The sequence below is a fragment of the Phocoena sinus genome, chromosome X, assembly GCF_008692025.1.
Source record: "Phocoena sinus isolate mPhoSin1 chromosome X, mPhoSin1.pri, whole genome shotgun sequence".
Classification (NCBI taxonomy): domain Eukaryota; kingdom Metazoa; phylum Chordata; class Mammalia; order Artiodactyla; family Phocoenidae; genus Phocoena; species Phocoena sinus.
Window position 1 is genome coordinate 61,161,127 of NC_045784.1, and position 23,240 is coordinate 61,184,366.

At 38.6% G+C, this 23,240-nt stretch overlaps 1 protein-coding gene and 1 non-coding gene across 2 annotated transcripts in view; one reads left to right on the top strand and one right to left on the bottom strand.

The window, feature by feature from the left end:
- The window catches only part of ITGB1BP2 (integrin subunit beta 1 binding protein 2), a 32,977-nt gene extending 17,882 nt beyond the window's left edge, over positions 1 to 15,095 (top strand). The window contains exon 10 of the mRNA XM_032619779.1: positions 14,863 to 15,095. Coding sequence (XP_032475670.1) covers positions 14,863 to 14,955 — 93 coding nt within the window. The 3' untranslated portion in view covers positions 14,956 to 15,095. The remainder of the gene's footprint in view (positions 1 to 14,862) is intronic.
- Positions 15,096 to 15,462: 367 nt separating this feature from the next.
- LOC116748227 lies at positions 15,463 to 15,567 on the bottom strand. The gene has a single exon (XR_004348238.1). It is a non-coding gene; the product is annotated as a U6 spliceosomal RNA (small nuclear RNA).
- Positions 15,568 to 23,240: the final 7,673 nt, after the last annotated feature.

Here is a 23,240-nt window from a genome sequence, read left to right on the forward strand (position 1 = left end):
GTATATCAGTTCATTCTCTTAGATTATCGATATATCATATATAAACAGGGACATTTTATGACGCTTACTTTACAACATTTTAAAATTTTATTTATTTATTTATTTTTGGCTGCGTTGGGTCTTCGTTGCTATGCGCAGGCTTTCTTTACTTGTGGCGAGCAGGGGCTACTCTTTGTTGCGGTGCGTGGGCTTCTCATTGCAGTGGCTTCTCTTGTTGTGGAGCACAGGCTCTAGGCGTGTGGGGTTCAGTAGTTGTGGCACGCAAGCTCAGTAGTTATGGCTTGCAGGCTGTAGAGCGCAGGCTCAGTAGTTGTGGCACACAGGCTTAGTTACTCCACAGCATGTGGGATCTTCCCAGACCAGGGATCAAACCCATGTCTCCTGCATTGGCAGACGGATTCTTTTCTTTTCTGTTTTTTTTAAGAGAAACAGGAACTCTCATTTATTGCTGGTGGGAATACAAAATAACACAGCCAGTTTAGAAGACAGTTTGGTGGTTTTTTTACAACTTTAAACGTATTCTTACCATACAATCCAGCAGTCATACCCTTTGGTATTTACCCAAATGAATTGAAAACTTACAGCGACACAAAAACCTCCATGCAAATGTTTATAGGAACTTTATTCATAATTGACAAAGCTTGGAAGCAACTATGATGTCCCTCAGTAGGTGAATGGATAAACTGTGATATATCTAGACAGTGGAATATTATTCAGTAGGCACGCGGATTCTTTTTTTTTTAATTTATTTATTTATTTTGGGCCGTGTTGGGTCTTCGCTTCTGTGCGAGGGCTTTCTCCAGTTGCAGAGAGCGGGGGCCACTCTTCATCGCGGTGCGGGAGCCTCTCACTGTTGCAGCCTCTCCCGTTGCGGAGCACAGGCTCCAGACGCGCAGGCTCAGCGGCCATGGCTCACGGGCCCAGCCGCTCCGCGGCATGTGGGATCTTCCCGGACCGGGACACGAACCCGTGTCCCCTGCATCGGCAGGCGGACTCTCAACCACTGCACCACCAGGGAAGCCCAACATATCTTCTCTTGTCTTAATGCTTTGACTAGAACCTGCAGAGCAACGTTCAGTAATAGTTGTGAAAGCAGGTGAATATTCTTGGTTTTGTTCTGACTTTAAGGTGAATGCCACTAGTATTTCACTATTAAGTATGATGATTGCAGTTGTTTTCTATATTCTTTATCAAGTTATAAAATTCTCCTGTCCCTAGCCTACTGAGAAAATATTTTTAAGGTACTACAAGCATAAGGTAAAAAATTCAAACGGTACAAAATGGTACGTGAAGAGTTGCCCATTTGTATTCCCTAGTTTCCCAGTTCCCTTACCGAGAAGCAATTCCTATTAACAATTTTTAGGTGAACTACCAGAGATAAATTGATGCAAATGTAAGCATATATGTGAATATGTTATTTTTTACACAAATAGTGGCATACTATAAACACTATTCTAAACCCTGATTTTTTTTGTTGATAAATCAGCTGTCAGTCATTTATTTGTAGGTAATCAATCTGTCTTTTCTTTTTGGCTCTTTTCCCCTACTTTCATTATAGAAAATTTCAAACATACAAGAGTAAAGAAAATAGTATACTGAATTCCCATGTACCTGTCACCTAGCTTCAGTAATTATTAACTCATGGCCAATCTCGTTTCATCTATATTTCAGTAACCCCTGCTCCTCCACCCACACAAGATTATTCTGAAGCAAATATCCCACATCATATTATTTCATCTCATCCGTAAATATTTTGGTATGTATCTCTAAAATATAAGGACTTTTCTTAAACATTACAACAAAACCACCACCTCTAAAAACTTAACAATTCTTTAATGACATCAAATGTACAGTCATTGTTCAAATTTTCCTGATTGTCTTATAAATGTTTGTGTGTTTATTTTTAGTTTGTTTGAATCAGGATCCAAATACAGGCTATACACTGCAATTGGTTGATATGTTTCTCAAATCTCTTAATCTATAGGTGCCCCTTCCTTCTTCCCCCCCCCTTTTTTTTTCTCCCATGGGATTTATTAGTTCAAGAAACTGGGTGGTTTGTCCTATAGCATTTTGCATAAAATGGATTTTAGTAATTGCGTCCCTGTGGTAACATTTCCCTGTTCCTTATATTTCCCGAATATTGATTAGAACTAGAGACTTGATTAGATTTAGATTTAGGTTCTACTTTTTCCTCTATTGAGGGGCAAGAATATGTCCTAGGTAGTATTGTATACTTCTATAAGTAGTATACTTCTAAAAGTCCCTTGTTTCTTTTAAGATTTCTTTGATGTTCTTAAGTCTCATTAAAATGTGTCTGGGTGGGGATTTCTTTCTTTGTTTTCTTTTTCCTGTTTGGGATTCCTGAGTTTTAAGATTGGCATTTTTCATCATTTCTCGGCTATTTCTTTTCAAATACTGCTGCTCCACTGTTTTCTCTTTCTTTGCCTGAACTCCAATTAGACATCAGCTGTAAGTATGGGGTTTTTAAAACTAAGGCCATAGGCCACGAGGGATCAGATGACTTCAGAGCAAAAGTCTGCTCTAGCAATTACCCAGTAGAGTTGTAATTATTCATTGTTTCCTCTGCTTTACTGCCAGTGCACCATATATGTGTATATGGACAGAGATATATATCTCCATACACACTTAAAATATGTCTTGAAATTCATTCCATATCAGTATATAATTTACCTCATTTCTTTCTTTATTTTTTTTTAAGATTTTTTTTGATGTGGACCATTTTTAAAGTCTTTATTGAATTTGTTACAATATTGCTTCTGTTTTAGTTTTTTGGCCACGAGGCACGTGGGATCTTAGCTCCCTGATCAGGGACTGAACCCACACCCCCTGTATTGGAAGGTGAAGTCTTAACCACTAGACCACCAGGGAAGTCCCCTCATTTCTTTCTTTTTATTGATTGAAGTATAACTTGCATATAGAAAAATGTACAAATCTGAAGTATATGTTTTTGTGTATGTATACATCTATGAAACCTCCCCCAAGTCAAAATGCAGAACATTTCCAGCACTACAGAGGCTAGCTCCTTGTGAACTCTCTCAGTCATTATTCAGTCCCAAGATTAACCACTTTCTGGCTTCTATAGTCATAGATTAGTTTTGCTTGTATTTGAGTTCCATATAAGTGGAATCATACAGAGTGTGTACTCTTTTGCATCTGGCTTCTTTCATTCAGCATCGTCTGTGAGCGTCATCTATTTTGAATATATCAGTAGTTTGTTCTTAGGAATTCCCTGGCGGCCGAGCGGTTAGGATTCCAGGCTTTCACTGCCGGGGGCCTGGGTTCAATTCCTGGTCAGGGAACTCAGATCCCTGCAAGCCACGCAGCGTGGCCAAAAAAAAAAAAAAAAAAAAAAAAAAAAAATATATATATATATATATATGTTCTTTTTCATTGCTGTGTAGAAGTCTGCTTTCTTAAAATGAACTTCCATTTTATGGATATATCATAATGTAGTTAACAAATCCTCTATTGATGGATATATAAATGGTTTTCAGTCTTTTGTTACTATAAATACTACTGCACTGCATGTGTTTATTCGTGCATCTTTGCCAATATGTATATCAGTAGGATAAAATCCTAGATGTGTAAGTGCTAAGTGAAAATTATGTGCATTATTAATTTTAATAGATTTTGCCAAATTGCCTTCCAAAGAGGATGTACTCATTTATAAATCCACCAACAGTATATTTAAGGATGTGTTTCCCAACATCCTTGCCAACTATTAACAATTTTTTTTTATTGAGGTATAGTCGATTTATAATATTATATTAGTTTCAGGTATATAATAGTGATTCAAAATTTTTATAGATTGTCACATTTAAATTATAAAATATTGGATATATTCCCTGTGTTGTACAGTATATCCCTGTAGCTTATTTATTTTATACTTATTAATTTGTGCCTCTTAATCCCCTACCCCTATTTTGCCCTTTCTCCTCCCTCTTCCCACTAGTAACCACTAGTTTTGTCTCTGTATCTGTGAGTCTGTTTCTGTTTTCTCATATTCATTCATTTATTTGATGTTTTAGATTCCACATATAAGTGATAACATACAGTATTTACCTTTCTCTGTCTGACTTATTTCATTAGGCATAATACCCGCCAGGTCCATCCATGTTGTTGCAAGTGGCAAAATTTCATTGTTTAACACATCTTCCTTATCCATTCATTTGTTGATGGACACGTAGCTTGCTTCTATATTATGGCTATTGTAAATAATGTTGCTATGAACATTGGGGTGCATGTATCTTTTCAAATTAGTGTTTTCGTTTTCTTTGGATATATGCCCAGGGGTGGAATTGCTGGATTGTATGGTAGTTCTATTTTCAGTTTTTTGAGGAATCTCCATACTGTTTTCCACAGTGGCTGCACCAATTTACATTCCCACCAACAGTGTACTAGGGTTCTCTTTTCTCCATATCCTCGCCAACACTTGTTATTTGTTGTCTCTATGATGATAGCCATTCTGACAGGTGGTATCTCATTGTGGTTTTGATTTTGCATTTCTTTGATGACGAGCAGTGTTGAGTATCTGTTGAACCTCTGTATGTCTTCTTTGGAAAAATATCTGTTCAGGTCTTCTGCCCACTTTTTAATCATGTTGTTTGTTTTTTTTGTATTGAGCTGTATGAGGTATTTATATATTGGGGATATTAACGCCTAATCAGTCATATCATTTGCAAATATTTTTTCCCATTCAGTTGGCTGCCTTTTTGTTTTCTCGATGGTTTCTTTGTTGTGCAAAAGCTTTTAAGTCTAATGAGGTCCCATTTGTTTATTTTTGCTTTTGTTTCCTTTGCCTTAGTTGACAGATCCAAAGAAATATTGCTACAATTTATGTCAAAGAGAGTTCTGCCTATGCTCTCTTCCAGGAGTTTTATGGTTTCTGGTCTTATATTTAAGTCTTTAATCCATTTTGAGTTTATTTTTGTATATGGTATTAGAGAATGTTCTACTTTCATTCTTTTACTTGTAGCTGTCCAATTTTCCCAGCACCACTTATTGAAGAGACTGTCTTTTCTCCATTGTATATTCTTGCCTCTTTTGTCATAGATTAATTGACCATAGGTGCTTGGGTTTATTTATGGGCTCTCTATTCTGTTCCATTGATTTATTTGTCTGTTTTCATGCCATTACCATGCTGTTTTGATTATTATAGCTTTGTAGTATAGTCTGAAGTCAGGGAGCATGATTCTTCCAGTTCTGTTCTTCTTTCTCAAAATTGTTTTGGCTATTTGGGATGTTTTGTTTTTCCATACAAATTTAAAAATTATGTGTTCTAGTTCTGTGAAAAATGCCATGGGTATTTTGTTAGGGATTGCACTGAATCTGTACATAATCTTGGGTAGTATGGTCATTTTAACTATTAATTCTTCCAATCCATTGACACAGTATGTCTTTCCATCTGTTTATGTCATCTTCAATTTATTTCATCAGTGTTTTATAGTTTTCTGAGTGCAGGTCTTTTACCTCCTTAGTTAGATTTATTCCTAGGTATTTCCTTCTTTTTGATGCAATTGTAAATTGTATTGTTTCCTTAATTTCTCTTTCAGATAGTTTGTTGTTAGTGTATAGAAATGCAACAGATTTCTGTATATTAATTTGGTATCCTGCAACTTTACCAAATTCATTTATGAGCTCTAGTAGTTTTCTGGTGGTGTCTTTAGGATTTTCTATGTATAGTATCATGCAATCTGTAAAAAATGACAATTTTCCTTCCTTTTCAATTTGGATGCCTTTTATTTCTTTTTCTTGTCGGATTGCTGTGGATAGGACTTATAATACTGTGCTGATAAAAGTGGCAAGAGTGGGAATCCTTGTCTTATTCCTGATTTTAGAGGAAATGCTTTTTGCATTTCACCATTCAGTACAATGTTAGCTGTGGGCTTATGGCCTTTATTATGTTGAGGTATGTTCCCTCTATACCTACATTTTTTTTTTTTTTTTTTTTGGCTGTGCTGCATGGCTCGTGGGATCTTAGTTCCCTGACCAGGGATTGAACCTGGGCCCTCGGCATTGAAGTGCAGAGTCCTGACCACTGGATTGCCATGGAATTTCCCTTTTTTTTATATACCCACTTTTTGTGGAGAGTTTATTTTTATCATAAATGGATGTGGAATTTTATCAAAAGCTTTTTCTGCATCTTTTGAGATGATTATAAGATTTTTATTCTTCAGTTTGTTAACGTGGTGTATCACACTGGTTGATTTGTGGATATTGAACCATCCTCACACACCTGGAATAAATCCCACTTGATCATGATGTATGATCCTCTAATGTATTGTTGGATTTGGTTGGCTAATATTTTGTTGAGGATATTTACATCTAAGTTCATCAATGATATTGGCCTATAATTCTCTTTTTTTGTGATATCCTTGTCTTGTTTTTGTATCAGGGTGATGCTGGCCTTGTAGAATGAATTCAGAAGTGTTCCTTCCACTGCAATTTTTTGGAATAGTTTGAGAAGGATAGGTATTAACTCTTCTTTAAATATTTGGTAGAATTCACCTGTGAAGCCATCTGGTCCTGGACTTTTGTTTTTTGGGAGATTTTTAAATTATTATTACTGATTCAGTTTCATTACTGGCAATTGGTCTGTTCATATTTTCTATTTCTTCGTGGTTCAGTCTTGGGAGAGTGTACATTTCTAGGAATGTGTCCATTTCTTCTAGGTTGTCCATTTTATTGGCATATAGTTGTTTGTAGTAATCTCTTATGATCCTATTCGTTCCTGTGGTGTTGTTTTTTTGGTTTTTTTTGGCTATGTTGGGTCGTCATTGCTGTGCACGGGCTTTCTCTAGTTGCGGTGAGCGGGGGTTACTCTTCGTTGTGGTGCACGGGCTTCTCATTGCGGTGGCTTCTCTTGTTGTGGAGAGTGGGCTCTAAGCATGTAGGCTTCAGCAGTTGTGGCACGTGGGCTCAGTCATTGTGGCTTGCGGGCTCTTAAGCACAGGCTCAGTAGTTGTGATGCACGGGCTTAGCTGTTCCACGGCATGTGGGATCTTCCCAGGCCAGGGCTCGAACCGGTGTCCCTCACATTGGCAGGCAGATTCTTAACCACTGCACCATCAGGGATGCCCAGGACCCTTTTTTTTCTTGATGAGTCTGGCTAAAGGTTTATCAATTTCATTTATCTTTTCAAAGAACTAACTTTTTTTTTTTTTTTTTTTTTAGAACTAACTTTTTTTATGGCAAGTTTGTAGGGTACAATTTTATTTTTTTAATTAAAATATTTTTTTAATTTAATTTAATTTATTTTTTATACAGCAGGTTCTTATTAGTTATCTATTTTATACATATTAGTGTATATATTTCAATCCCAATCTCCCAGTTCATCCCACCCCACCTCGACTTTCCTCCCTTTGTGTTCATATGTTTGTTCTCTACATCTGTGTCTCTATTTCTGCCTTGCAAACTGGTTCATCTGTACCATTTTTCTAGGTTCCATGTATATGCATTAATATATGATATTTGTTTTTCTCTTTCTGACTTACTTCACTCTGTATGACAGTCTCTAGGTCCATCCACATCTCTACAAATTACCCAATTTCGTTCTTTTTTATGGCTGAGTAATATTCCATTGTATATATGTACCACATCTTCTTTATCCATTCTTCTGTTGACAGGCATTTAGGTTGCTTCCATGACCTGGCTATTGTAAATAGTGCTACAATGAATATTGAAGTGCATGTGTCTTTTTGAATTATGGTTTTCTCTGGGTATATGCCCAGGAGTAGGATTGCTGGGTTATATGGTAATTCTATTTTTAGTTTTTTAAGGAACCTCCATACTGTTTTCCATAGTGGCTGTATCAATTTAATTCCCAGCAACAGTGCAAGAGGGTTCCCTTTTCTCCACACCCTCTCCAGCATCTGTTGTTTGTAGATTTTCTGATAATGCCCATTCTAACTGGTGTGAGGTGATACCTCATTGTAGTTATTTATTTATTATTTGGTGCACCAGCTCCTTAGTTGTGGCACATGTGCTCCTTTAGTTGTGGCATGCAAACTCTTAGTTGCAGCATGCATGTGGGATCTAGTTCCCTGACCAGGGATCGAAGCCAGGCCCCCTGCATTGTGAGCGTGGAGTCTTAACCACTGCGCCACCAGGGAAGTCCCTCATTGTAGTTTTGATTTGCATTTCTCTAATAATTAGTGATGTTGAGCATCTTTTCATGTGCCTCTTGGCCATCTGTGTGTCTTCTTTGGAGAGATGTCTATTTAGGTCTTCTGCCCATTTTTTGATTAGGTTTTTTGTTTTTTTAAAATATTGAGCTGCATGAGCTGTTTATATATTTTGGAGATTAATCCTTTGTCCGTTGATTCATTTGCAAATATTTTCTCCCATTCTGAGGGTTGTCTTTTTGTCTTGTTTATAGTTTCCTTTGCTGTGCAAAAGCTTTTAAGTTTCATTAGGTCCCGTTTGTTTATTTTTGTTTTTATTCAAAGAACTAACTCTTAGTTTCATTGATCTTTTCCATTGTTTTTTTTAGTCACTATTTCATTTATTTCTCTCTAATCTTTATGATTTCTTTCCTTCTACTAAATTTGGGTTTTGTTTGTTCATATTTTTCTACTTCATTTAGGTGTAAGATTTGGTGGTTTATTTGAGATTTTTCTCATTTCCTGAGGTAAGCTTGTATCACTATAAACTTCCCTCTTAGAACTACTTTTGCTGTGTCCCATAGATTTTGGATCATTGTGTTTTCATTTTCATTTGTCTCCAGGTATTGATATTTTAAAAATTTCTTCCTTGATTTTTTCAGTGATCCATTGGTTTGTTTAGTAGCATATCGTTTAGTTTCCAGGTGTTTGTGTTTTTTTGCAATTATTTTTTCTTGTAGTTGATTTCTAGACTCATAGTGTTGTGGTTGGAAAAGATACTTGATATGATTTCAGTTTTCTTAAATGTACTGAAACTTGTTTTGTGACCTAGCATATGATCTCTTCTGGAGAACGTTCCATGTGCGCTAGAAAAGAATGTATATTCCACTGTTTTTGGATGGAATGTACTATATATATCTATCAAGTCCATTTAGACTAATGTTTCATTTAAGGCCAGAATTTTCTTACAGATTTTCTGTCTAGATGATCTGTCCATTGATGTAAGTGGAATGTTAAAATCACCTAGTACTGTGTTGCTGTCAATCTCTCCCTTTATGTCTGTTAATATTTGCTTTAGGTATTTAGGTTCTCCTATGTTTGGTGCATATATATTTACAATTGTTTCATCTTCTTGGAATGATCCCTTAATCATGATGTAACATCCTTCTTTGTCTCTTGTACAGTCTTTGTTTTAAAGTCTATTTTGTCTGACATAAGTATTGCTACCCCAGCTTTCTTTTGATTTCCATTTGCATGAATACCTTTTTCCATCCCCTCACTTTCAGTCTGTGTGTGTCTTTAGATCTGAAGTGTGTCTCTTATAGGCAGTGTATATATGGGTCTTGTCTTTGTATCCATTCAGCCATGCTATGTCATTTTTTTAAAAATATTTATTTATTTATTTGGCTGTGCTGGGTCTTAGTTGTGGCACGCGGGATCTAGTTCCCTTACCAGGGATCAAACCCAGCCCCTTGCATTGGGAGTGTGCAGAGTCTTAACCACTGGACCACCAGGGAAGTCCCCACTCTGTGTCTTTTGATTGGAGCATTTAGTCCATTTCCATTTAAAGTAATTATTGATAGGTATGTACCTATTTCTATTTTGTTAATTATTTGGGCGTTGTTTTCGTAATTTTTTTTATCCTTTCTTCTTCTTTGGTTCTCTTCCCTTGTAATTTGATGACTATCTTTAGTGTTAGTTTGGATGATTCCTTTCTCTTTTTGTGTGTGTCTCTATTACAGATTTTCAGTTTGTGGTTACCATCAGGTATATATATATATATATATATATATATATATATATATATATATATATATATATATAAAATCCATGTACATACACATATATGTGATTACTTTAAGCTGCTTATCTCTTAATTTCAAATGCATTTTAACAGCCCTGCATTTTTACTCCCTTCTTCCTATTATCGCTTTTTTGACGTTGTATTTTACATCTTTTTGTCTTGTGTAGTCTTTAATGACTTACTGTGGATATAGATTACTTTAGTACTTTTATTTTAAAACTTTCCTACAGCTTTGTACATGGATGATTTACTACCTTTACTATATTTGTCTTTATCAGTGAGTTTTTCCCTTTAGTAATTTTCATGTTTCTAGCTGTGGCCTTTTCTTTTTCACTTAGGGAAGTCCTTTTAACATTTCTTGTAAAGCTGGCTTGGTAGTGATGAATTCATTTAGCTTTTGCCTATCTGCAAAACTTTTGCTCTCTCCATCAAATCTGAATGAAAGCCTGGCTGGGTAGAGTAGTCTTGGTTGTAGGTTTTTCCTTTTTTCACTTTAAATGTATTGTGCCACTCCCTTCTTGCCTGAAAGGTCTCTGCTGAAAAGTTAGCTGATAGATTTATGGAAATTCCTTTGTATGGTATTTGTTACTTTTCCCTTGCTGCTTTTAATATTCTATCTTTATCTTTAATTTTTGCCATCTTAATTACAATGTGTCTTGGTGTGGTCCTCCTTGGGTTGATCCTGTTTAGGACCCTGTGCTTCCTGGACCTGGCTATCTGTTTCCTTTCCCTGGATAGGGAAGTTTTCAGCTATTATGTCTTCTAGATATGTTCTCTGTCCCTTTCTCGCTCTCTTCTCCTCCTGGGACCCCTGTAATGTGAATGTTAGTATGCTTGATGTTGTTTCAGAGGTCTCTTAAACTGTCCTCATTTCTTTTTATTCTTTTTTCTGTTCTGCTTCAGTGATTTCCCCTACTCTGTCTTCCAGCTTGCTGATCCATTCATCTGTATCATTTAGTCTACTGTTAATTCCTTTTAGTGTATTTTTCATTTCACTTATTGTATTCTTCATCTGTTTGGTTCTTCTTTATATTTTCTAACCCTTTGTTAAAAACTTCTAACTTCTCACTCTCTTCATCTATTCTTATCCTGAGTTCTTTGATCATCTTTATGATCAATACCTTGAACTCCTTATTGGGTAGATTGCCTGTCTCCATTTCACTTAGTTTTTCTTCTGGGGTTTTGTATTGTTCCTTCATCTGGAACATGTTCCTCTGTCACCTCATTCTGCCTAACTTGCTGTTTTTATTTCTGTGTATCTGGGCGGTTGGTTATGTTTCCTAACCTTGGAGAAGTGGCCTTTTGTAGAAGACATCCTATGTGTCCCAGCAGCACACCTCCCTGTTATCACCAGAGCTATATGCTCTAGGGGTGCCCCCTATGTTGGCTGGGTGGGTCCTTCTGTTATGGTGGGCTGACTACTGTGGGTGATCTCATAGGCATGGCTCACCCCTGGTTTGACTGGTTGTCAGGCCCTGCATTGCATGGAGGCTACCAGCTGCTAGTTGGCAGGGCCGGGTCATGAGATCCTGGCTGAGGGACCCTGGGGGGTCCCAGGCTAGTGCTTGCTCACTGGTGGGCAGAACCTTGTTCTAGGGTGGGTGGTTGTGGGACTGGAGTTCCTGGATCTAGTGTTGGCCTCCTGGTGAGTGGGGCTGGTTCCTGACATTGCTGGCTGCAGGTTCCCAGGTGTCCCAATGCTGGTACTGGCCCATTGGTGAATAGGGCTAGATCCTGGGGTGGCTGGCTGAGGAGTCCAAGGCATCTCAGAGCTGGTGCTGGCCTGCTAGTAGGTGTGGCTAGGGCCCAGGGGGTCCCAGGGCTAGTGCCAGTTCACTGGTATGTGGAGCCAGGTCTTGGTGTCTCTGGCTTCAGGGTCCTGTGTATCCTGAAGCTGGTGTCAGCCCACTGGCATGGATTCCAGGGCCACTGGCTGAGGAGCCCAAGGTGTCCCAGAGCTGGAGTTGGCCTGCTGGTGGGAAGGGTCATGGTCTGTGGGGTTCCCAGGGCTACTCTCTGCCTGCTGATGTTTCAGCTGACAAGGCAGGCTGTGGAGCTGTGGTGATCCTGGGGCTGGTGTCCACCCATTGGTTGGTGGGGTTTGAGTCCAGGAGATCTCACCACTGGTGCCCACTCACCAGTGGGTGAAGCTGGGTCCTGGGGCTAGTGTCAGCCCACTGGTGGGTAGAACCAGGTCCTGGGGTCTCTGGCTGAAGGGCCCAGGGGTCCCAGAGCTGGGGTCTGACTACTGGTGGTTGAGGCCAGTTCTTGACATGGCTGCAGGGTCTGGGGTGTCCTGAAGCTTGTGTCAGCCCACTGGTGATTGAGGATGGATCCTAGAGCAGCTGGCTGAGGCCCTCAAGATGTCTCAGAGCTGGTGTTGGCCTGCTGGTGGGTAAGGGCGTGGCCCAGTGGGTCCCAGGGCTTGTGCCAGCCTGCTGGTGGGTGGTCTGAGTCCTCATGGCAGGCTGTGGGGCTGCAGTTGTCCTTGGGCAGGTGTCTGCCCACTGGTGGGTGAGGCTGGTTCCAAGGCTAGAGATTGCTCACTGGTGGGTGGGTCCAGGTACCAGGGTGTCCTAAAGCTGGTGCCTGCCCACTGGTGGGCAGAGCTGGGTCCTGTGGTCTCTAGCTACAGGGCCCTGGGGGTCCTGGGTCTAGTGCCTGTGCTCTGGTGTATGGGGCTGGGTCCTGGGCCCTCTGTTGATAGGGCTGTGTCCAGGGGAAGCTGTGGGCTCAGGGGGTCTTAAGGCAGCTTGCCTGATGGTGGGTGGGGCTGTCCCTGCCTGGCTAGTTGCTTGGCCTGAAGCATCCCAGTATGGGTGCCTATAGACTGGTGGGCAGGGGCAAGGCTGGGTCCCCAGACTAATAAACTAGAGGGAGTATTCCAAAATGGCACTTGCCAGCACCAGTGTCTGTGTCCCCAGGGTGACCTCCAGTTGCCTCCTGCCTCTCTGGGAGACTCTCCAAGATCAGCAGGTGGGTCTGACCCAAGCTCCTTTCAAATTACTGCTGCAGCCCTGGGTCCTGGAGTGTGTGAGATTTTGTGTGCACCCTTTAAGAATGGAATCTCTCTGGACTTCCCTGGTGGCACAGTGGTTGAGAGTCCGCCTGCCGATGCAGGGGACACGGGTTCGTGCCCTGGTCCGGGAAGATCCCACATGCCGCAGAGCGGCTGGGCCCGTGAGCCATGGCCACTGAGCCTGCGCATCTGGAGCCTGTGCTCCACAATGGGAGAGGCCACAACAGTGAGAGGCCCACGTACTGCAAAGAAAAAAAAAAGAATGGAATCTCTGTCTCCCACAGCCTTCTGGCTCCCCTGAAAGTAAGCCCCACTGGCCTTCAAAGCCAAACTTTCTGGGGGATCATCTTCCTGATGCTGGACATTTGGGCTGGGGAGCCTGATGTGGGGCTCAGACCCCTTTCTCCATGGGGAGAACCTCTGCAATTGTAATTATTCTCCCATCTGTGGGTTGCCCACCCTGGGGTGTGGGTCTTGACTATACTGTGACTCTGCCCATCCTACTCATCTCATTGTGGTTTTTTTTTTTTTTTTTTTTTACGGTACGTGGGCCTCTCACTGTTGTGGCCTCTCCTGTTGCGGAGCACAGGCTCCGGACACGCAGGCCCAGCAGCCATGGCTCACGGGCCCAGCCGCTCCGCGGCATGTGGGATCTTCCCAGACCGGGGCAGGAACCCGTGTCCCCTGTATCGGCAGGTGGACTCTCAGCCACTGAGCCACCAGGGAAGCCCCATTGTGGTTCCTTTTTTATGTCTTTAGTTGTAGAAGATCTTTTCTGCTAGATTCTGGCCTTTCTCATCAATAGTTGCTCTGTAAATAGTTGTAATTTTGGTGTGGCTGTGAGAGGAAGTGAGCTCAGAGTCTTCCTACTATGCCATCTTGACCAATAAAACTATTAAAAAATATTTTTATCTTCGACAATCTGACAGGTAAAAAATAGAAGCCTATAACTAATAAATATTTTTGTTTTTTAACTAAAAATACATGCACATGGTAAAAAACAACTCAAGCAATATAAAAGGATATACAATTAAAGTTATATATTACCCCTATTCCTTAGTTCCCTTGGTTCCCTTTCCAGAGAACCCCACTGTCAATTTCTTGTTTATCCTCCAGATATATTCTATGCAAACCATGGATATACAAGTATAAATGGGTATATATGTGTGTGTGCACATGCATTTGGATATCTATCTGTCTGGTTATTGATGAAAATGGGAGTTTATCATACTTTTTTCACTTAAAATATATCATATCCATATATCCATTTCTTCTCTCTTTTTGTCACAAATGGTAGCAGGCTATTCACTCTGCTTTTTTCACTTAATATATTTTTGAGATTGTGTCATATCAATACATTTATATCTGCCTTATTCTTTTGTATGGCTACATCATAATTTATTTAACCAGTCCCAGGCATTTTGGTTGTTTCCAATATCCTGTTATTACAAATGATCTCCCTGAACATACTTATTTGTACACATGGGTCAGCATATTTTTAGGATAAATTCCTAGAAGTATGGTTGCTGTATCAAAGTATATAGTGGTTGATGTTATCCCTGCCCAACATCCATTCCATATCTTCCCCATTGTTTAGCAGTCATAAAGTTTGAAGGGGGTAGAATTGATCTCACTCCCAGCTTCTGGAGGGGGTGCACCACACATGTAACCCAATCAGGGTAAGTCCATCCCCCATGTCTCAGTTATTGGTTCAAGCAACCCAGGCCTTAGCCAATCAATGCATACTATTGTCCTGTCAAGGGGAAATTTCAGGAATGGGCCAATGATGCAAGTCAGTGAAATGTTAGAGGATATTTTTTGAAGTATTTGGGGGAAGAAGGGTTTCTTTTTGTTTTTGTTTTTCTTTGCTCTTCTGAGAGAGAACAAAAGCCAGCTTTGTCTCTTCTTTTGGACAGTATGGTGTAGCTGATGTGAAGACTTCAAGTGCTGCAGCCCTTTTGCTACCAAGAAGGGAGTCAGATTTACAGTGGAGCTTGCACTTTGGATGACTGAACTGACAGATGGAAGGAAATTAGGTCCCTGGTGATATTGTTGATCCACAAAATCAAACCAATTTCAGAGCTCACTCATCCCCTGGAATTTGCAGTTATTTGAACTGATAAATCCTCTTTATTTATTTATTTTGTGGTACGCGGGCCTCTCACTGTTGTGGCCTCTCCCGGTGCGGAGCACAGGCTCAGGACGCGCAGGCTCAGCGGCCATGGCTCACGGGCCTAGCCGCTCTGCGGCATGTGGGATCTTCCCGGACTGGGGCACGAACCCGTGTCCCCTGCATCCGCAGGCGGACTCTCAACCACTGTGCCACCAGGGAAGTCCTAAATCCTCTTTATTGTTTAAGCCTATTGGAGTTGGGTTTTCTGTTACTTACCAATAAAAAGGCATATGTACTTAAAATTTCTTTTCTTTTTTAAGAAATTTTTATTGGAGTATAGTTGATTTACAATGTTGTGTTAGTTTCAGGTGTACAGCAAAGTGATTCAGTTATACATGCATTCAAAAATATGGAACGCTTCACGAATTTGCATATCATCCTTGCGCAGGGGCCATGCTAATCTTTTGTATCGTTCCAATTTTACTATGTGTGCTGCCAAAGTGAGCACACTTTAAAATTTTTTTGATAAGTTGCCTTACAAAAAATATACCAATTTACAATCCAACAACAGAATATGAGAGTGTTTCTCCACAGCCTCGCCAAAACAACATATTATCAAACTTTCTGATATTGCCATCTTTCTAGGAAAAGAGTGGTATCTTAACACAATCTTTTTATCATGAGTAGAGTTAAACTTTTTTTGGTTTGTTTATTTTTTTTTGGCTGCGCCTTGTGGCATGCGGATCTTACTTCCCCAACCAGGGATTGAACATGTCCCCCCTGCAGTGGAAGTGCAGAGTCCTAACCGCTGGACCACCAGGGAATTCCCTAAGTTTTCTAATATACTTAGAAGTCACATATATTTCTTTTCGTGTGTGTGTGTGTGTGTGTGTGTGTGTATTGCTCTTGTCCTTTGCCTAGTTTTCTATTTCTCTTTTTTATTGCTTTGTAAAAGCTGTTTGTATTCTAGGTAAATCAGGCCTCTGTTATGTGGGTTGAAATATATTTTCTGAATTTCTCCTTTGGCCTTTGATTTGCTTTTTGCATTTTTTATGGCAAAAAATATGTAACACAAAATTTACCATTTTAAAGTGTACAATTAATTGGCATTAAGTACATTCACAATGTTGTATAATCTTCACCACTATTTATTTCTAGAACTTTTTCGTCATCCCAAAGAGAAACTCTGTACCTATTAAACAGTAATTCTCCATTGTCCCTTCCCAACAGCCGTGGTAAACTCTATTCTACTTTTTGCCTTTTTTTAATATAAATTTATTTATCTTTATTTTTGTCTGCGTTGGGTCTTCGTTGCTGCGTGTGGGCTTTCTCTAGCTGAGGCGAGCGGGGGCTACTCTTGGTTGCAGTGCGCGGGCTTCTCATTGCAGTGGCTTCTCTTGTTGTGGAGCACAGGCTCTTGGTGTGCAGGCTTCAGTAGTTGTGGCACGTGGGCTCAGTAGTTGTGGCTTGCAGGCTCTAGAGTGCAGGCTCAGTAGTTGTGGTGCATGGGCTTAGTTGTTCCACGGCATGTGGGATCTTCCCAGACCAGGGCTTGAACCCATGTACCCTGCCTTGGCAGGCGGATTCCTGACCACTGCGCCACCAGGGAAGCCCCCTTTTTGTCTTTATGAATTTTCCTATTGTACGTACCTTATATGAGTGTAATTGTACAATATTTGAACTTTTCTGTCTTATTTCATTTAGCATAATGTTTTCAAGATTCATATTTATTGTAGCATATATCAGAATGTTATTCCTTTTTATGGATGAATAATATTCCATTGCATGTATATACCAAATTTTATTTATCCATTTATCTGTTAATGGACACTTGGGTCATTTCTACCTTTTGGCTATTGTGAATAATGCTGCTGTGAACATTGGTGTACAAGTATCTGTTTGTGTCCTTGCTTTCAATTTCTTTGGGAGTAGAGTTTTTGTATCATATGGTAATTCTATGTTTAACTTTCTGAGAAACCATCAAACTATTTCCCACAGTAGCTGCAAACATTTTTACCTTTCCACCAGCAATGTACAAAAGTTCCAATTTTAAAAAAATTTATTTTTTAAAAAATAAATAAACAATTTTTATTTTTTTAAATAATTTTTATTTTTTAAAATAAAATTTAAAATTTTTTAAATTTTTAAAAAATTTTTTTAAAAATTAAAAAAAAATTAATTTTTTTAAAATTTTAAGAAGAATTTTTATTTTTTAAAATAAAATAAACAATCTCCAACAAGCTTGGAGATTGTTGTTGTTGTTATTGTTTTCAGATTCCACATATGATAGAGATCATATGGTATTTGTCTTTCACTGTATGACTTATTTCACTTAGCATAATGCCCTCGAGATCCATCCATGTTGTTGCAAATTGCAAGATTTCATTCTTTTTAATGACTGAATAATATATTTCTTTATCCATTCATCCATTGATAGTTACATTGTTTCCATATCTGAGCTATTGTAAATAATGCTGCAATGAACATGGGGGTGCATACATCTTTTCAAATTAGTATTTTTGGGTTTTTTTAGATAAATACCCAGAAGCGGAACTGCTGGATCATATGGTAGTCCTATTTTTAATTTTTTGAGGAACTTCCATACTGTTTTACATAGTAGTTGCATCAATTTACATTCCTACCAACAGTGCACAAGTGTTCCCTTTTCTCCACATCTTTGCCAACAATTGTTATTTCTTGGGTTTTTTGTGTGTGTTTGTTTTTTTATTTGTAATAGTCATTTTAACAAGTGTGAGTTGATATCTCATTGTGGTTTTGATTTGCATTTCCGTGATGATTAATGATGTTGATCATCTTTTCATGTACCTGTTAGTCATCTGTATGTGTTCTCTGGAGAAATGTCTTGTTCAGATCTTCTGCCCAGATTGTTTTTTGTTTTTTTTTTTTTTTGCTATTGAGTTGTATGAGTTCTTTGTATTTTTCAGATGTATGATTTGTAATTATTTTCTCCATTCAATAGGATGCCTTTTCATTTTGTTGATAATTTCCTTTGCTGTGTACAAGCTTTTTAGCTTGATGTAGTCCCACTTGTTGATTTTTGCCTTTGTTGCTTTTGCTTTTGCTGTCAGATTCAAAAATTCATCACCAAGACCAATGTCAAGGAGCTTACCACGCATATTTTCTTCTGGATGTTTTATGGTTTCAGGTCTTACGTTTAAGTCTTAACCATTTTGAGTTAATTTTTGTGTATGGTGTAAGATAGTGGTTTAGTTTCATTCTTTTGCATGTGGCTGTCCAGTTTTCCCAACACCATTTATTGAAGATACTGTCCTTTCTTCATTGTATATTCTTGTCTCCTTTGTCATAAATTGACTAGAGTTCCAGTTTCTTCACATCCTCAACAACACTTGTTATTTTCCATTTTTTATCATAGCCATCCTAATAAGTATGAAGTTGTATCACATTGTGATTTTGATTTGCATTTCCCTAATGATGTGTTGAGCATATTTTCATGTGTTTATTGGCCATTTGTATATATCCTCTTTGAAAAAATATCTATTCAAGCTCTTTGCCCATCTTTTTTTTTTTTAATATTTATTTATTTGGCTGTGCCGGGTCTTAGTTGCAGCATGCGGGATCTTTGTTGCCATGTGCGAGATCTTTAGTTGCGGCACGAGGAATCTTTAGTTGTGGCATGAGGGATCTAGTTCCCTGACCAGGGATTGAATCCGGGCCCCCTGCATTGGGAGCCTGGAGTCTTAAGCACTGGACCACCTGGGAGGTCCCTTTGCCCACCTTTGAATTGGGCTGTTTGTTTTTTTGTTCTGAGTTGTGGGAGTTCTTTTTCTATTCTGGATATTATTCCCTTATCAGATATATGATTTGAAAATATTTTCTCGCATTCCATACATTATCTTTTCACTTCCTCGATAGTATCCTTTGATGCACAAAAGATTTTAATTTTGATACATTCCAATTATCTATTTTTTGTTGTTGTTGCCTGTGCTTTTGTTGAAAAGCCTGTCAATTTCCTATTGAATCTTCTGGCACCTTGTTGATAATCAATTAACTATATATGTGAAAGTTTATTTCTGGGCTGTATGTTCTATTCCATTGATCTATATTTCTTTCCTTATGCCAGTACCACACGTCTTGACTACTGTAGCTTTGTAGTAGTTGGTAGTTTTGAAATATGGAAGTGTGAGTCCTCCAACTTTGTTATTTTTTCAAGACTGTTTTGGCCATTCAGGGTCCCTTCAAATTCCAAATGAATTTTAGAATTGATTTTTCTATTTCTGCAAAAAATTCCATTGGAATTTTGATCAGGATTGTACTGAATCTGTAGATCGCTTTTTTCCCTACAACTGTGTGTGTATACATACATATAGATATAATTTATTGAGATGATCATGTGATTTTTAAACCCTTTATTATGTTAATATCATATATCACATTGATTGATTTGCATATGTTGAACCATCCTTGCATCCCAGGGATAAATCCCACTTGGCCATTGTATATGATCCCTTTAATGTGCGGTTGAAATAAGTTTGCTAGTATTTTGTTGGGGACTTTTGCATCCATGTTCATCAGGGATGTTGGCCTGTAGTTTTCTTTTCTTGTGGTGTCTTTGTCTTGCTTTGGTATCAGGGTGATGCTGGCCTCATAGAGTGAGTTATGAAGTATTTCCTCCTCTTCAATTTTTTAGAAGAGAATGAGAAGTACTGGTATTAATTCTTCTTTAAATGTTTGATTGAACTCACCAGTGAAGCCATCTAATCCTGAGTGTTTCTTTGTTGGGAAATCTTCAATTACTGACTAAATCTCCTTACTAGTTATAGGTCTTTTCAGATTTTCTATTTCTTTACGGGCCATTTTTGGTAGATTGTCTATGAAAGGGACATACTCATTTACTCTACTCATAGAATACTTCTGTATTCCAAATGTGTGAGTGTTTTTCCCACACCAAGAAATTCTCCAGATCTCAGCGGACACCAACTGGGTGTTCTATAGTTTAACTCAATTCTGACACTATCTAACTGGAGATAGCATCAGATCCCACAATTTAAGTGCTCAGTCCCACAAGTGTGCCCCCACTTCAGATGCCAATTGCAAGTCCAGGTTGTCATTTGTGTTTCTGACTAAGCAGCTACATATTGGAGGTTCCCACAACCCCCTTCTTGAGTTTGATAACTTGCTAGAATGGCTCACCGAACTCAGGAAAACAGTTTACTTACTAGATTACTGGTTTGTTATAAAAGGATAAAAATCAGAAACAGCCAGATGGAAGAGATACATAAAGTTATGGGGGAAGGAGTGCAGAGCTTCCATGACTTCTCTGGGTGCGATACCCTCTCAGTACCTCCACATGTTCATCAATCTGGAAGCTCTCCAAACTCCTTTGGTTAGGATATTTCTGGGAGTGCATGTTTGATATGCATGTTTGATTCAATCATTGGCCATTGGTGATTACATCAATCTCCAGCCCCTCTCCCTTGGAGGTCAGGGGATGGGGCTGAAAGTTCCAATCCTCTAATCACATGGTTGGTTCCCCTGGCTATCACCTCCCATCCTGAGGCTATCCAGAAGCCCTGAGCCAACATTCATCTGGTTTATAGTCTTGTTCAAGTCTTCTGTTTCTGCATTGATCTGTCTGGTTGCTTGGCTGATCAAGTTGTCCTTGTTCCTTTTTTCCCTCTAATTCTAGTTCTTATTTCTAGTCAATGAGTAATAACTCCTATATTAAAAACATATTTAAACTTACACTTTTTCTGTACATAGCAATAATTATTTAGTACCTATAGTTCTCCCTCATATTTCTTTCCCACCTCTAATGTTTTTGTAAAATTAGTTGAAAGTTTGGTTCTAGGCTTATTAAAATTCTTGGCTACATTATACCTTTTATTTTAGGAATCCTTTTTTTTTCTTTTTAAATTTTTTTTTAGCAGTCCTTTCTTAACTATTGTACAACAGTCAAAACCATATTATCAGAAATTATTTATTTTTAGTGTTATTTACTTTTTTGAATGTTTACATAGTTTCAAAATTTCAAACGTTTTAAGAGTATATACAATTTAAAAATCTCCTTCTCACTCTTGTTCCCAAGCCATACAGGTTCTCCTTCTAGGAAACAACTAAAGTTATCAGTTTCTTGAGAATCTTTTCAGAGATATTCTATGCATATACAAGAAAACATTCATGGTCTTTCTTTTAATTTTTTTCTTATCCAAATGATAGCATACCATCCACATGTTCTGAATCTTGCTTTTGTCTTAATGATATATCTTGGAGGTCATACCAAATTATGCATTTTTAAACCTTTCATTGTGGAAACTTTCAAACATGTACAAAGAAGAGAGAATAGTATAATGAGCCCCGATGAACCCATCACCCATTTCAATAATAACGAATACTCTGTTATTATTGTCTTATTTATCCCTCGCATTTATTATTATTAATATTATTATTATTAAAACTTTGCTGGAGTATTTTAAAGCATATCCTAGATATATCATTTCACTTTTAAATATTTTGGCTCATATCTTTAAAAGATAAAGACTTAAATACAACCACAATAACATTATCACACTCAATAAAATGTATACTTTCTCAATATCATCTAATACCTAGTCTGTATTTAGTTTTCCTTTAGTAGCTCAAAAATGTTTTACTTTGCAGCTGTCAACCTTCAGATTTTTTTAAATTAATTAATTAATTAATTTGGCTGCCGTTAGGTCTTCGTTGCTGCGCATGGGCTTCCTCTAGTTGCAGCAAGCAGGGGCTACTCTTTGTTGCGGTGCTCAGGTTTCTTATCGTGGTGGCTTCTCTTGTTGTGGAGCACGGGCTCTAGACGCGTGGGCTTCATTAGTTGCAGCACGCAGGCTCAGTAGTTGTGGCTCATGGGCTCTAGAGCACAGGCGCACGGGCTTAGTTGTTCCATGGCATGTGGGATCTTCCCAGACCAGGGCTCGAATCCGTGTCCCCTGCATTGGCAGGCGGATTCTTAACCACTGTGCCACCAGGGAAGCCCCATCCTTCAGATATTTTTATTGACAATTTCGGAAGCTCTGCCACTCCCACTCCTTGTTTCCCTTAAGCTCTTTTTCCTATTTGACACTGTTGGCTATTCCTCATAACTTTTAAAGCTATTCTGCATGTTCTTCTGTTCTAAATCCTTCTTTTTTATTTTTTCTTGGCTCCTCTACTTCCTCCTACCTGTACCCTTGAGACCCAATGTTGAACTCTTCTCTTTTTCTTTAACTTTCCTTTTCAGGTAACTAATCTACATTACTGTTTCAACTATCACCTTTGCTTGAAACTAATATAATACTGTCAATCAACTATACATCAATTAAAAAATAAACATCACCTTTGTTAATGACTAAAATCTTCATCTCTAGCCCAGGCCTCTCATCCAAACTCCAGTTCTCTATTTCTAACTGCCTACAGGACACTTCTGCATGAAAGCCCTATTGTAAACTCAAACTGAAAATATCTAAAATTGAGCTTACTATTTCCCTCATGCCAAGTAATTCTCTTCGTTTCCTCATTTCTGATAATGGATATTTCATTCTCCCTGTTCCTAAGCTTAATATCCTAATTATTTCTAACCTGTGTTTCTCTTTCATTCCCCTTATTCAGTTAGTTACCAAGTTCTATTGATTCTTTCCTTGTAGTGACTCTAGCTTCTCTCCAGTCTCACTGTTATTCTCCAAAATCTAATCTCGGACCTTCATAGGTAACTTAGCTACCATTTAGCATTATGCTGGAAGTCTTGACCAATGCCATGAAATGAGAAATCAAACTAAGAGGTATAAATACTGGCAAGGCAAAGACAAAACTGTCAGGACTTCCCTGGTGGTGCAGTGGTTAAGACTCCCCGCTCCCAATGCAGGGGGCCCGGGTTGATCCCTGGTCAGGGAACTAGATCCTACATGCCACAACTAAGAAGCCTGCATGCTGCAACTAAGGAGCTAGCGAGCTGCAACTAAGGAGCCCACCTGGTGCAACCAAATAAATATTAAGAAAAAGACAAAACTGTCATTTTTTCCAGTTGATATGAAAATCCAAGAGAGTCAACTTACAAGTTATTAAAAAAGAAATATTTACATGCAAGATGGCCACTTATAAAATATATCTAAATCAATAACTTTCTATATAAGCAATAACTAAGTAGAAAATGAAATTTCATTCACAACAGTAACAAAAGCTATAAAATAT